This window comes from Dasypus novemcinctus, chromosome 17 (genome assembly GCF_030445035.2).
Source record: "Dasypus novemcinctus isolate mDasNov1 chromosome 17, mDasNov1.1.hap2, whole genome shotgun sequence".
NCBI lineage: Eukaryota > Metazoa > Chordata > Mammalia > Cingulata > Dasypodidae > Dasypus > Dasypus novemcinctus.
Genome location: NC_080689.1, coordinates 30197777 through 30211632, shown reverse-complemented (window position 1 = coordinate 30211632; position 13856 = coordinate 30197777). Strand labels below are relative to the sequence as shown.

General features: G+C 39.2%; 1 protein-coding gene across 2 annotated transcripts in view; it reads right to left on the bottom strand.

Annotated features, from left to right (window-relative positions):
* EML4 (EMAP like 4) overlaps positions 1-13343 on the bottom strand; it is a 221076-nt gene extending 207733 nt beyond the window's left edge. The window contains exons 1-2 of one of the 2 annotated variants that reach the window (XM_071208789.1): positions 13278-13343; positions 13098-13232 (exon numbers count right to left, since the gene is read on the bottom strand). In XM_071208789.1, the coding sequence (XP_071064890.1) occupies positions 13098-13122 (25 nt within the window). In that variant the 5' untranslated portion in view covers positions 13123-13232; positions 13278-13343. Of the gene's footprint in view, positions 1-13097 lie in introns of both variants that reach the window. The other variant, XM_004448018.5, reaches the window with a different exon arrangement.
* Positions 13344-13856: the final 513 nt, after the last annotated feature.

Sequence of the window (13856 nt, the reverse complement as noted above, 5' to 3'; positions counted from 1 at the left end):
CAAGTGACAAGCAACAGCATAGAAGACAGTTCCATTTCGTGTGTTGAGCAAACGGCCCTACACAAACAACTCTTGAAGGCACCGCTGTATTACAGCACAGGACCACATCTAATGTTCATAATAACAACCATCAGTCATCAAGAATAAGTCAAATTATGTTCCATTTACACAGCTTAAGAAGACCAGATGTCTAAATAATGGAATATGATGCATTAAAGATTATTTATATTTATACTTACTAAGAAAGAAGTGTAAAAAAGACAAAGGAACTGTCCCAGACTGAAGGAGGCTAAAGAAATGTGATGATTAAATACAACATGTTATTCTGGACCAGATTCTTTTGCTATAAAAAACATTATTAAGACAATTGGCAAAACTTGAATGGATCTAAGAATTAGGTAGTAGTAATGTATCAACATTAATTTCCTGATTTTGTTGATTATAACGTAGGGCATAATACTAAAATATTAGCTGGTGATGGGCATCTGTTTGGTTACTTAGTTCTTTAACTGTTATGAGAACAAAGCACAAAGACACCCTACCATCTCTTGGACTAGGTAAAGTTTGCACACTTTTATGTATATAAAGGCCAGTCAAAACAGTACATGACTGAAACAAGCTGGGTTTTGTAAGGTGAGGACTGAGGTCACTTACCTCATTTACCACATAGTGATAAAGCCCTCTGGAATAAAATCCAGAGTGGCACTATCATTCCATTTTTTTCAATAGAAATCAACAATCCAGATTTTTATGTGAAATTTCCCAATTTTGAAAACACTTACAAAGCCAAACAAAACTTGTCGGTAGGCTAAATTTGAACCACACTGCCTTTGGCCCAGAAGCATGTTTCTGAAACTAAGCCTAAGGATAAAGGAAGCCACAAAATAAACATGGAATATACTCTTGGAAGTCAGTTTTATCACAGGATTTTGCCTGGAATTTTCTGAGAGAGGGGGTATTTCTATAATTTCCATAAATGCTATAATTATGAAGTAGAATGCAAAGTTGACATGATTTTTTTTAAAGGTTTTATTTGGAAATAATTTCAAGCTTACCGAAGAGCTATAAGAATAAGAATAGTATGAAGAACATTGTGTACCTTTTAACAAATTCACCTGTTATTAACATTTTATTCATATGCTTTATGTGCATCTGTGCACACACTTTTTTTAGTTTTTTCTCTATACACATACATATATGTACATATAAAAAACACACATATTACATATTTCCTGAACTATCTGAGTATAAGTTTACATACACCATGACTCTTCATTCCTAAAACCCTCAGTATTTCCTAAGAACAAAAATATCCGCTTACATAACCATAAGACAGTTTAATAAATAGTAAATTTAATAAGGATGCAATATTTTAACCTAATCTACCATTTGTACACCAATTTTGCCGAAGGATCCAAGAATGTCCTTTTTTTTAAAAGATTTATTTATTTATTTAATTCCCCCCGCTCCCCCCGTTGTCTGTTCTCTGTGTCTATTTGCTGCGTCTTGTTTCTTTGTAGGCTTCTGTTGTCGTCAGTGGCATGTCAGTGGCACGGAAGTGTGGGCGGCACCATTCCTGGGCAGGCTGCACTTTCTTTCGCGCTGGGCGGCTCTTCTTACGGGTGCACTCCTTGCGCGTGGGGCTCCCTTACGCAGGGGACAGCCCCGCGTGGCACGGCACTCCTTGCGCGCATCAGCACTGCGCGTGGGCCAGCTCCACACGGGTCAAGGAGGCCCGGGGTTTGAACCGCGGACCTCCCATGTGGTAGACGGACGCCCTAACCACTGGGCCACGTCCGTTTCCCCCAATAATGTCCTTTATAGCCTTTTCCCCCTTATGCAAAAATCCAGTCTAGGATCAGGTATTGCATTTAGTTGTTACATCTCTTATGTATCCTTTAATCTGGAACATTTCTACAGTTGTTCAATGCCTTTATAACATTAACATTAAAAAATATACACACTGTCCCTTCCCCCAAATTTAGAGCTCAATGTTTTCTCAAGATTAGATTCAGGTTATACATTCCTGGCCAGAACGCAACACAAGTGATGTATCCTCCTCAGGACATCACATCTGGAGGCAAACAATGTCCACTGGTGATACTTATTTGATCATGCACTCATAAGTGTTGTTGATCTTCTACTGCATTGAGTTATTACATTAAATCTTATGCATTATGCAGGGAGATATTTAAAACAATGAAAATATTCTGCTCATCAGAATATTTCCCTGAATTTAGCATTTATTGATAATTCCAGCCTAAACCAATCCTTATTACAATGGTTGAAAAATGGTCATATGAATTAAGTTAAAATAGACTTCGATTTTTGGCTACACTCCCAGATCCTTTAGATGTAAACACTCATTCTTCTCTACATTCAGAGAACGATAGGACAATGGTTTTAGAAGTACAATTCTAGAATGATCAGGGGCAGCTTCCAGAAAAGAAAAAAAAAGGGGGGTGTAGTACTTGAACCATGCCTTAAAGAACAGATAGATTTTAAATAGCTTAAGACACTTAAAGACAACTCCATTTGGAAAACTGAAAGAAAAATATGGTGAATCTTCTCTAAAGCACAGAATGCTTCTGCAAAGTAAATATACCCTAAGACTATTAGTTTCATAAAACCAACTTTGTACATATAGAGTTTGCCTGAATCACATTAATTCTGGAACTATAGATATAGTTTTGCTGCTATTGATATTAACCATATTCTAGTCATTACATTCACATTCTAAAAGCTTTCCAAAGACACAGCACCCAATTCATTATAGTTCCTTCTAATTGTTCATCCACCTTTTTATGTACATGTCAGCCCTCCCATCTAGTCTTTCAAAGGGCAGGGATTAGCCACTAGAAGTGTATCTTTCAAACATTCTGACTGTGACCCAAAGTAAGAAATAAATATTACACTGCAATTTAGGCAAACATATATAACCGGGAAAAAAAAAGTTTCATGAAGCAGCATCATGTGAAATATTGATGTTTTACAATCTTCCTTTCCTCCTCTTCTTCCCTCTTTTAAATGTTAGTTATGGATCTCAAAATTCGTAATAGTGGGCTCCCATCTACCATATGGATGGTCCTGGGTTCAGTTCCCAGGGACTCCTGGCAAAAAGTAAGCTGGCCGCACCACACATGCAGCAAAGAGAATTGGATGGCCCGTGTGGAGTGGAGAGTTGGTGTAACAAGATGCTGCAACAGAAACAGTTAAAAAGAGCAGATAGTGAGCACAAGCAGCAGGGGAGGGGGATAAATAAATAAATCTTTTTTAAAATGGTAGGATCTGCTGGTATCCTGGTTGCCCCTCTCCAACACCTTAAGAAATGAAAAAAACTGAACAAAGGGAAATGGACTTGGCCCAGTGGTTAAGGCGTCCATCTATCACATGGGAGGTCCACGGTTCAAACCCTGGGCCTCCTTGACCCGTGTGGAGCTGGCCCATGCGCAGTGCTGATGCGCGCAAGGAGTGCCGCGCCACGCAGGACCCGTAAGGAGATCCGCCCAGCGTGAAAGAAAGCGCAGCCTGCCCAGGAATGGCACCACCCGCACTTCCCATGCCACTGACGACAACAGAAGCGGACAAAGAAACAAGACACAGCAAATAGACACAGAGAACAGACAACCGGGGGAGCGGGGGGAATTAAATAAATAAATAAATCTTAAAAAAAAAAAACTGAACAAAGTGTGAGGAACCTGTAGGACACCATTAAGGGTACCAATAAAATGCATTGTGGGTTCAAATATTCAGAGAAATAATGGCTGAAAACTTCCCAAATACAATGAAAGATATGAATATACACATCCAAGACACTTGAACTCCAAACAAAATAAACCCAAAGAGACCCACACTATGGTATATTATAATCAAGTTGATGAATGCTAAACATAAAGTAAGAATTATGCAAGCCACAACAGAGAAGCAACGTGTCACATACAAGGGAACCTCAACAGATTAAGTGTCGATTTCTCCTTGTAAACCAAGAAGGCAAGAAGGGGATGGCATACTTAAAAAGTGTTGAAAGCAAAAAACTGCCAACCCAGTTTCTAAGGAAGTTGAATATAGACTTGTCATGGAACCTGGCAAGTTCTAACCTCTCAGTTAGAGCTGAGAGCAGTGACATGAATAGATATCTGCTCACTTATGTTCATAGCAGTGACATTCACGACAGCCAAAAGTTGGAAACAACCATGTCCATCACCTGATAAATTGATGAATAAATTGTGGTGTGTACACACAATGAAATATGCAGTGGTAAGAAGAAATTAACTTGTGAAACATATGACATGTATGAACCTGGAGGACATTAAGTTGAGTGAAGCAAGCCAGACACAAATGGACAAATACTGTATGACTGCCCTATTATGAATTAAATATATTATGTGAAATATAAATTACATGAAACATGAATATGGGTAGAACTGCATATATGGATAGACTATTTTTCTTTGAAGCTGAACAAATGTAAGTTAATAGTACAAAATGTTAATAGCAGACAAAAATATTATACTAAGTTAAGGAGACCAGACACAGAGTACTACATATGATCCCTCTTATATAAAATATAAATATAAATCAATTTATAAAGATAAAAGAAGGTTAGTGGTTATGTAGGTCTGAGGAAGGAATGTTTAGGAGTGTGGAGTCTTTGCTTTTGGAGTAATGAAATTGTTCTAAAATTTTTGAGATGATCAATGTACAACATTGTGATTATATTAAAAACCACTGATTATATACTTTGGATTGAATAGCCAGAAACAGCAGCAATGAACAATGGGGGAAGCATACAGAGATTGAGAGGTAAGGAAATTTCTTAGTTGTTTTCTATTTATTATTATTTTAAAAATGCTCTAATAATGATTGACATGATGAAAGCACAACTATGTGATTATAGTAAATACCACTGATGATACACTTTGGATGAACTGTAGGATTATTAATATATATCAATAAAATTAATCTGTAAAGAAAATTTCCATCAATTCCGTATTCAGCAAAACTGTCTTTCAAAAATGAGGAAGAAAAAATGAAATTAAATTAAAAATTATAAATAAATAAACAAACGAGGGAGAGATTAAGACATTCCAGATAAACAAAAGCTGAGGGACTTCATCACCCCTAGACTGGTCCTATGAAAGATGATAAAGAGAATTCTGCAAATTGTAAGGAAAGGACAAAAGACAATTGATCAAAGCCTCATGGAGAAATAAAAATCTCTGGCAAGAGAAACAGCATGGATAAATATAAATGCTAGAACTATTGTATTTTTTAAGTACGTATGTATGTATGTATGTATGTATTTATGAGGTACCAGGGCCAGGGATTGAACTCTGGACCTCATATAGGAGGGAGGAGTGAAGGGAAGACAGAGTGGGAGGAGGAGGAAGAGGAAAAAGGAAAAGGTGGAAGAGAAAGAGTAACTAAAAAGAATGACAAAGGTACTACGTGATCCTGGATGAGCTAACAGAGAAGGAGAAAAGGCTCAATAGGGGATTACTGGAACATATGAAAAACTGGAATATAGACAATAAGCTTTGTATCAATATTAAATTTCTTGAACTTGATAACTGCACTTAAGATGGATACATAAGTGAATATCCTTATTCTCAGTAAACATACATGGCAACATTAAGGGTTCAAGGAGCATGATATACACAACCTACACATAAGTATAGACAGACAGGGAAGGAGACTTGGCCCAATGGATAGAGCATCCGCCTACCACATAGGAGGTCCGCGGTCAAACCCCAGGCCTCCATGACCCATGTGGAGCTGGCCCATGCACAGTGCTGATACACGCAAGGAGTGCCCTGCCACACAGGGGTGCCCCCACATAAGGGAGCCCCACATGCAAGGAGTACGCCCCGTAAGGAGGAGAGCCACCTAGCGAGAAAGAAAGTGCAGCTTGCCCAAGAATGGCACCACACACATGGAGAGTTGATGCAACAAAAAGAAACACAGATTCCCGGTGCCGCTGACAAGGATAGAAGCGGTCACAGAAGAACAAAGAGCAGACATGGGGGGGGGGGGGTGGGGAGGAGGATTTTTTAAAAAAGTATAGACAGACAGAATAACAGAATGATAGATGGGTAGCTAGAATGATATAGCAAATATGGTAAAATGTTAAAACTGGTAAATCTCCATATCTGGGGGAATAGGGTATTTTGAAGTTCTCTGTATGGGGTTTGTATTATTTTTTAACTGAAAATATTTCAAAATATTTCAAAATGAAAAGTAAAACAACAAAAATGTTGTTAGGATCATTAAAAACTGTAATATTATAATCATAGTGTGATTTTTTTACTATGAAAAAAATTGGAAAAATAGGAAAAGACTAAAAACAAATACATCAACATGCTAACAGTAAATGCATATGGATGGGGTGGAGGAAAGGCAATCTATCTTTCTATTCTTTCTTCTTTCGGATTGTGTTTTCATTAGTTAAAAATAAAATGGATACAAACTCCACAAATTAGGCCCCCCCCCAAAAGGAGAACACCTAGATTCAAATGATCTCTTAAAAAAAAATCATATTTAAGAATATGATGATACATGGGAAAATTACAACTAATTTAACTTATGGACAACAGTTAACAGTAACATTGTAATATTTTTGCAGCAATGGGAAAGAAGATATTACATCACATCTAAAGGACAGCAATAGCGGGGTAAAAGGTGGTATGGGATTTTTTTCCTTTTGGAGTAATGAAAACGTTCTAAAAATGACTGAGGTGATGACGGCACAACTCTGTGATGAAAATGAGAACCACAAAGTGTACACTTTGAATAGATTATAGAAAGCATGGGACTGTATACCACAACAAATTCAGTGGTGAAAATGGACTGTGCTTAACAGAATAAATATGAGAATGTTCTCTCATGAATGATAACAAATACACAATACTAATACAGGGAGTTAATAATCAGGGTTGGGGGGGAAATACACCAAATGGAAAATACGGGCTATAGTTAGGAGTAATATTTTGATGCTCTTTCATAGTTTGTAACAAATGTTTCACAACAATTCGAGGTGTTAGTGGAAGAGAGATATACGGGAGCCCAGTATGATGACATGCATGGTTGTTTTGTAAGTTCACAACTTTTACATATACCTATTGTTTATGTATGTTTATGTATGAAAGATACACTTCAATAAGATTTTATTTTAAAAAATCATGAATGCTCTGAACTTCCATTTCCTCATCTATAAAATGGGAATAATTTATCTCCCAAGGTTAGTGTACATATTAAACGAGAAAAAAGCTCTTTGTAAATGATAAAGCAATATGCAAACTTAAGGTATTATAATAGTCTAAGACAGCTACAACTATAGGTCAAGAGATCATTTACAGACCTAGAAATATACCTACAGATTGAGAACCTTCCACACTGACATAACAGTTCATGAACTAGATGATTTGGACAAACTTCTAAAGTCTTAGATTCCATTTACCTTTTTTTATTGTGATAACATACACATAAACACACACATATATATATAAAAACAAATTTTTCCATTTTATCCACTTTTAGACACACAATTCAGTGGCATTAATTACTTTTTTACAGAAATTCTGTAAACATTAAGCAGTAACTCCCCATTCCTATTCACCCCAGCCCTGGTAACCTCCAATCTACTTTTAATCTCTTATGAATTTGCTTATTTTAGATATTTCATATAAGTGGAACCATTCAATATTTGTCCTTTTGTGTCTGGCTATTGCACTTAGTACAATGTTTTCACGGTTCATCCATGCAGTAGCATGTATCAGACCTTCATAACATTTTTTATGTTTTGCTGTGTTGTTTTTTTTTTTTTCCAAGTGGTACAAGGGGTTGAACCCAGGACCACATACACGGGAAGCAGGAGCTCAACCCCTGAGCTACATCCACTCCCCATAACTTCATACCTTTTTATGAATGAACAGTAGTCCATCGTATGCATACACATTTTGTTTATCCATTCATCTGCTGATGGACACTTGGGTTGCTTCCACCTTTTGGCTATTATGAATAATGTTGCTATGAACATTGGTGTACAAGTTTCTGAGTCCCTACTTTCAATTCTTTCGGTTATATACCTAAGAGTGAAATTACCAGGTCATATGGTAATTTTATGTTTAACTTTTTGAGGAAGAATCGAACTATTTTCCACAGTGGCCGCACCATTTTACATTCCCACCAGCAATGCATAAGAGTTTAAATTTCTCCAAGTCCTCTCTAACACTAGAATCCATCTATTTTTAAATTAAATGTCATTCTTGAATTTTTATAAGAAATAGTTGAAACTTTACAATTTACACAAATGGACTCAAACACAAAAAAATTAATACAGTACTTTTTCTACATTATTCAAACTTAAAACAATGCAGAAAAAGATCTACTAATATTATCCTCTACACTTTGGGCTGCTAAATAATTTCATTGTTTTAAAAAGCCATGTTCTACAGTGAAAAATCTATCAATTTCCAAATATAATTAGTAGTTTTCGCTTAAAAATTACATGCTGGATACACAGCACAGCATTCTAAATGTTTTTCTCCATCCCTAATTTTGATGCTTTACTTATGCTAATAAACATTTCTACCTATCTATTTAAAACCAGATAGCATGCTCCTAAAGGACAAGATGCATGTCCTTCCCATAAGGACAACCAAACCATTCACAAAATGGGAGCTTATCCACATATGCGTTGAGAAACACAAAAACTAACATGTCCCAGATGCTGTAAAAACCATTTAAGAGTTACTCTCATGTCACATTATATAACAGAAGCCTAATCTGAGTCCTTCAGGAGGCAATGAATAAGAAATTGAAAGTTCTTTAAGAAAAATATTCCCCAAATGTCATTACATAGGAAATATTTTCATGTGAATATATAAAGAATGCTTTGGTCTAGATCAATATTTAAAAATCATGTAGCTCCCCAAAATCATATATTGTATTGTTCCTTTAAGAAACCAAGAATATACGTAGGATGACAATTCAGAGTTCTAATACCACACTATTTAAAAGTTAGTTTTCTTAAACTAGTTCATTAATTAAAGCATATGGCTACTATTTGTTCATATTTATACTCTGCACCCAGAATGTTATGTTTTCTTGAAGATACCCTCCAATTTCATTCATTACAATTTTTCTTACAAAAGGAAAAGGTCTTGAGGGCTTTTTAAAATCTCTGGGTCAGAAAAGTTAATGCTGACATGATTAAATATATGCCTTCTTTGAAGTGTAAATACTAACCTCTAAATCAGGGGTTCTTAATTAGGGGTCTGTGAGCTTGAATTGAAAAATATCAATTCATCTTTATTTTCTCTGACCTCTAACTGAAATCTAGCATTTCCTTCATTTATGAATGTATGCAATAAATTACAGTAGTATTAATTTCATATCACATTACAGTTGCTGTATTATCTCAAAAAATCGCTTACACTCATCCGTACTTCTAAATTACAGTATTTGTTAGACCTGACACTGGCTAAATGTCAAAAAACTATCTGCCACTACATTATGAGAAGGGGTCCATGGTTTTCACCTGACTGGCAAAGTGGTCTGTGGAACAAAAAAGTTTTAAGAAGCCCTGCTCTAAATTAATTTCAAGATTAAAAAAACTTAAAATTAAAACCTTTATTATGAAAGAGCCCCTGCATTATGAAAATCAATAAGAGCAATCACTAGTTTCCAACTTCTTCACAGAGTGTAGAATATGTGTATGTGTATATATTTAATGATTTGGAAGGAGGATATCGACACAGATGTGCCTTTTTAATTTTCCATAATTCATAAACTAAAGATATTACAACTAAGGATAATCCCACAGTACACCAGTCAGTCTTGAAATTCATCAGCTCTAGAGAGTAAAAACATCATTTGCCTGTTTCTATGTAAAATAAAAGTAATGTAATAGGTAAACAACTTTAGTGCTGGCACATATAATATGGCCAATCACCTAACATTTAACTGTGATTTAAGATAAGCCACTACATCCAGTCTTGATTGCCATTAGACATCTTATACAATGCACATAAAACAGGTGTTTTCCTTACCTAAACACCTAACAATCAAGGGTATTATTTGAGTTCTAAAAGTTTTTCACTTTTAAGAGAGGAAATTTTAGGTTGTATGTATGTCACTAAAATAAAAATTAAATTTAAAAAATTTTAAAAATTCTTCACTTTACAAAATGATTTACCATAGGATTCCATTATATAATCAGCTTCTCTAGAATCATCCTGCTTAAAAAGCACTTTTTTTTCTACTCATAAAAATGTACTTTTCTCAGAATTTTTCAAGAACTCATCTAGTATATAAAAGGAGAAATACACATACAATTCCTTAAGAATAAATAAATGCTTTCAATACTTGTGACTCCAGAAGAACTTCACGTGTTTTGAATTCTTGTTTGGTAAAAAAAAAAAAAAAGGTTTTTAAACATCACTGGAGTTCAAGTGCTTGCCTTTACATTCATGACTCTCTTGATGATAAAATAAAGATCAATGTAATGCTAAGCTCTAGGCTAATGAACTGCAGGGAACAGAAACAAGCAATTTGGCAAGAGCTGAGCAAAAACCTCTGCTTAAAGACTACCAGTAAAATATACCAGCATTACCCTTCCCCACCCCCAATCCTTTAAGGTTTCAATTAAGATGGGGCCTAGTTTTACTTTTACAAGGGGCACAGAAAGAAAGCACGGAGCTCCTGCTGAGAAGTATCTACCTCAGGATAAGCTTTAGAAATACTGCCAGGAACCATTTCCTTCCTTCTCTGCTGACATAGGTTCCTCTCTTTGGAGACAGGCATCTTCCCTGCTCCTGATTAACACCTTATCTAAAGGAAGGAAAACTCAAAGGGATGGTATCAAATGAATAAACATTAGGGTCAGCTACAAAAAGCGGTGGTTCCAACTGCACTCATCTTCCTCTTTCAGTCTCTCATGTTGGTTTTGCTCATGCATGAATGGGCAAGAAAAGAAAAAGTTATTTTAACAAGGTAATACCCACTGTTTTAAAATAAACTTGTGTGAACCAATGTATATGAGGTGCATAGGTGCCCAAAGATGTACTTACCAAATCCAATGGATGTGTCATGATGATGGGAACGAGTGTTGTTGGGGGGGGGGGGGAGAGGGGGGGTGGGGGGGTGGGGTTGAATGGGACCTCACATATATATTTTTAATGTAATATTATTACAAAGTCAATAAAAAAAAATTAATAAAAAAAAAAAAATAAAATAAAATAAAATAAAATAAACTTGTGTCCCAATAGGTGAGAAAGGTTCCCTCAAAACACTTAGAGAAGATGAAGCTTCAACAAGGCCTCCAGAAGTTAGCTTTTCTATAGGTCCTCCAAGCCAGCAGGAGAGAAAGTAAAAGTTGATTCTACTGTAACTATCCCACCATTCCTACAGGCTGAGGACCCAACACAGAGTGGAGATATCAGAGTCCACAACACCCCCAAAAGACACTCAATTTTTGCCTTTAGTGGACAAACAAGACAAGTCTTTCAGTTCAATGTGAGCTAGTATAAACCCAGGCATGAGATTAAAATAAAACTAGTGAAAAGCCTCTCTAAAAGGAGCCCAAGAATGGAACAACCACTATGTATGGAATTAAATGACATCAAAGGTTAGATAATGGACAACAGGTGCCTTTGGGAAGGAAAGAGTAACACTCGCCTCCTATTTTAGAATTTCCACTCTCTAAGCCCTCCAATAACAATGACTTTACTTATTAAAAAAAAAAAGTCAGGGTCAAAATTATGGTTTTTACTATCTAATACCTATAATGAGTCTATGCTCTTTGACTTCACTTTTCACTTAAAAAAAAAAAAATTTCAATAATCCCAACATGTCTGGATAGATTAAAATATGCGCTGCGGCCAGATGGTGAACCCAATGAACGCTAACCAACTAAGGATTTCTTATCAAGAATTGCAAAAGAAAGGCGTCTGAATACAAACTATCTCCACATAAAATACTCAAAACACAAATCCAGCAGCAGGTATCACATAACTGCTGTATCAGCCAAAGCAGTAACTGTTTCTCTCACCATCATTAATAGTTGAGCTCAATCTTTACAGTAACCAGACTCCAATGGCCTCAAAGAATAGTAATTCCAGACACAGGTTATGGGGCACTGAATACCAGCCTGGAATTGATTCCCCCTAGCAGTTACAAAATTTACTACCTTTATTCGGGTGAAAGGGAACACTGAAAGGATACTTCAGCCTACCTAATAAACTCTTTCCTTTCTCCATTCCACAAAGAAACATATTCCAAAAATGGAGACTCCTTTCTTTCCGTGACAGAGGCCCCCTTTCCTATGGATTCACTGGGCAAAATTACTTCTCCCCAGCCGTGCTTGCAGAGCCAGAAAGTACTTCTGCTTTCACTCTTCCTTAAGAGGGTCCCCCAATAAAGATGCACCTCTTCCTTTCCAGTAATAGGCAAAAGATGCTTCCGTGCTTCTCTCCACCTCTGCCAAATGTTCAGAGACGTGGGGGAGTACTGGGAAGAAGTCAGTTACTCTATGGAATACTTCAAGGAAATCTCAAAATTTAAAGTGAAGACTGGGGGAGGGGAGGGGGATGCTCCCTCTCTGAAGAAGGAATTGGAGGTGCCTACCTAAGAGAGAACCTCTCTGCGGGTAAGGGGTGTCTCCGTCCTGAAAGAGAACTCGGGGGTGGAAAGGAGGAGTGTCGCATCCTGAAGAGGGGCCTGGGTTTGAGGAAGGGGTGTCCCAAACCTGAAACGAGGGGAGGGGTCTGTGGGGACGCCATGAGTGTATGGGGAGGAGTGGACGAGCTAGTGGGGGGGGGCTCTCTGAGAAGGGAAAGGGTTCTCACCTTTGATGACAGTGGGCCCCGCACTGCAGGGGGCTCTGGGAGGAAAGGAGAGTCCTGCCCGGAGGATCTGGGCATGGGGGAGGGGGTCCAGTCCGCCGAGCCCGCGGAGGGGCGGTAGCCTCAGAGGGGAACATGTGCAGTGGAGCTACTGCCACCCCGAGGGGCAGGGTGGAGAACAGGGCCTGGGCTGCGTGTGCAGGGAACGAGGTTCCCACCCTGCGTAGGAGAGGCAGGACTCCCGGTCGTACTCACCGAGGCTGCCGGCGAAACCGTCCATCTTGCGGGAAAAGCGCAGGGCTCGGGGCTCAGCCGGAGGGCCACTTCATTCAGCGGACCGACCGAGTGGCCGACGCTGAGCCTGCCCCGCTCGCCCCCTAGGTCGCCCGACTCGGCTCCCGGCCCCCGCCTTCGTCCGGCGGGCCGGCCGTCAGCCCCGGGACAGTCCGCCACGGCCGCCCGCGCCGCCTCCCAGTCAGGTTGAGAGCCGCGCCGCTCCGCGCCGCACCGACCCGCCGCCTGCCCGGCCTCCCTCCCAGGCTGCAGCCGCGAGCGCCGCCCCGCCCCCTGCGCCCGCGCCCGCGCCCGCGCGCAGCGGTAGCCCCGCCCCTGCGCACGCCGTCACTCTTCCGACCCCGCCTCCCACGTGACGACACGGAGGCGGGGCGTTACCGGCCCCCTCCCTCCCACCTAGCCTCCGCCTCCCATTCCGCCCGCCTGGCTCGCGGCTGGTGGTTGCGCTTGCGCGGTGGGCCCGCAGGGTTGGTGCTGGGGGCTTGTGACTTCGGTGTTGGAGGTGGTTCAGAGACATGGGTAAGGGCTGGCCTTCGGCCAGGGATCTTCAGTTGCATCGAGGGATTCTCTCGACTCTCAGTCCCTGGAGAAACCTCCAGACGAGAAACCGCCACCCCGATGTGTCCTGCAAGGACACTAAAAAGGCAATCAAGTGAAAGCAGGGATCCCCTTTTCCCGCGTCGCTTGCGGGGCAGTTGGGGGCGAGTCTTCTCTATTAAT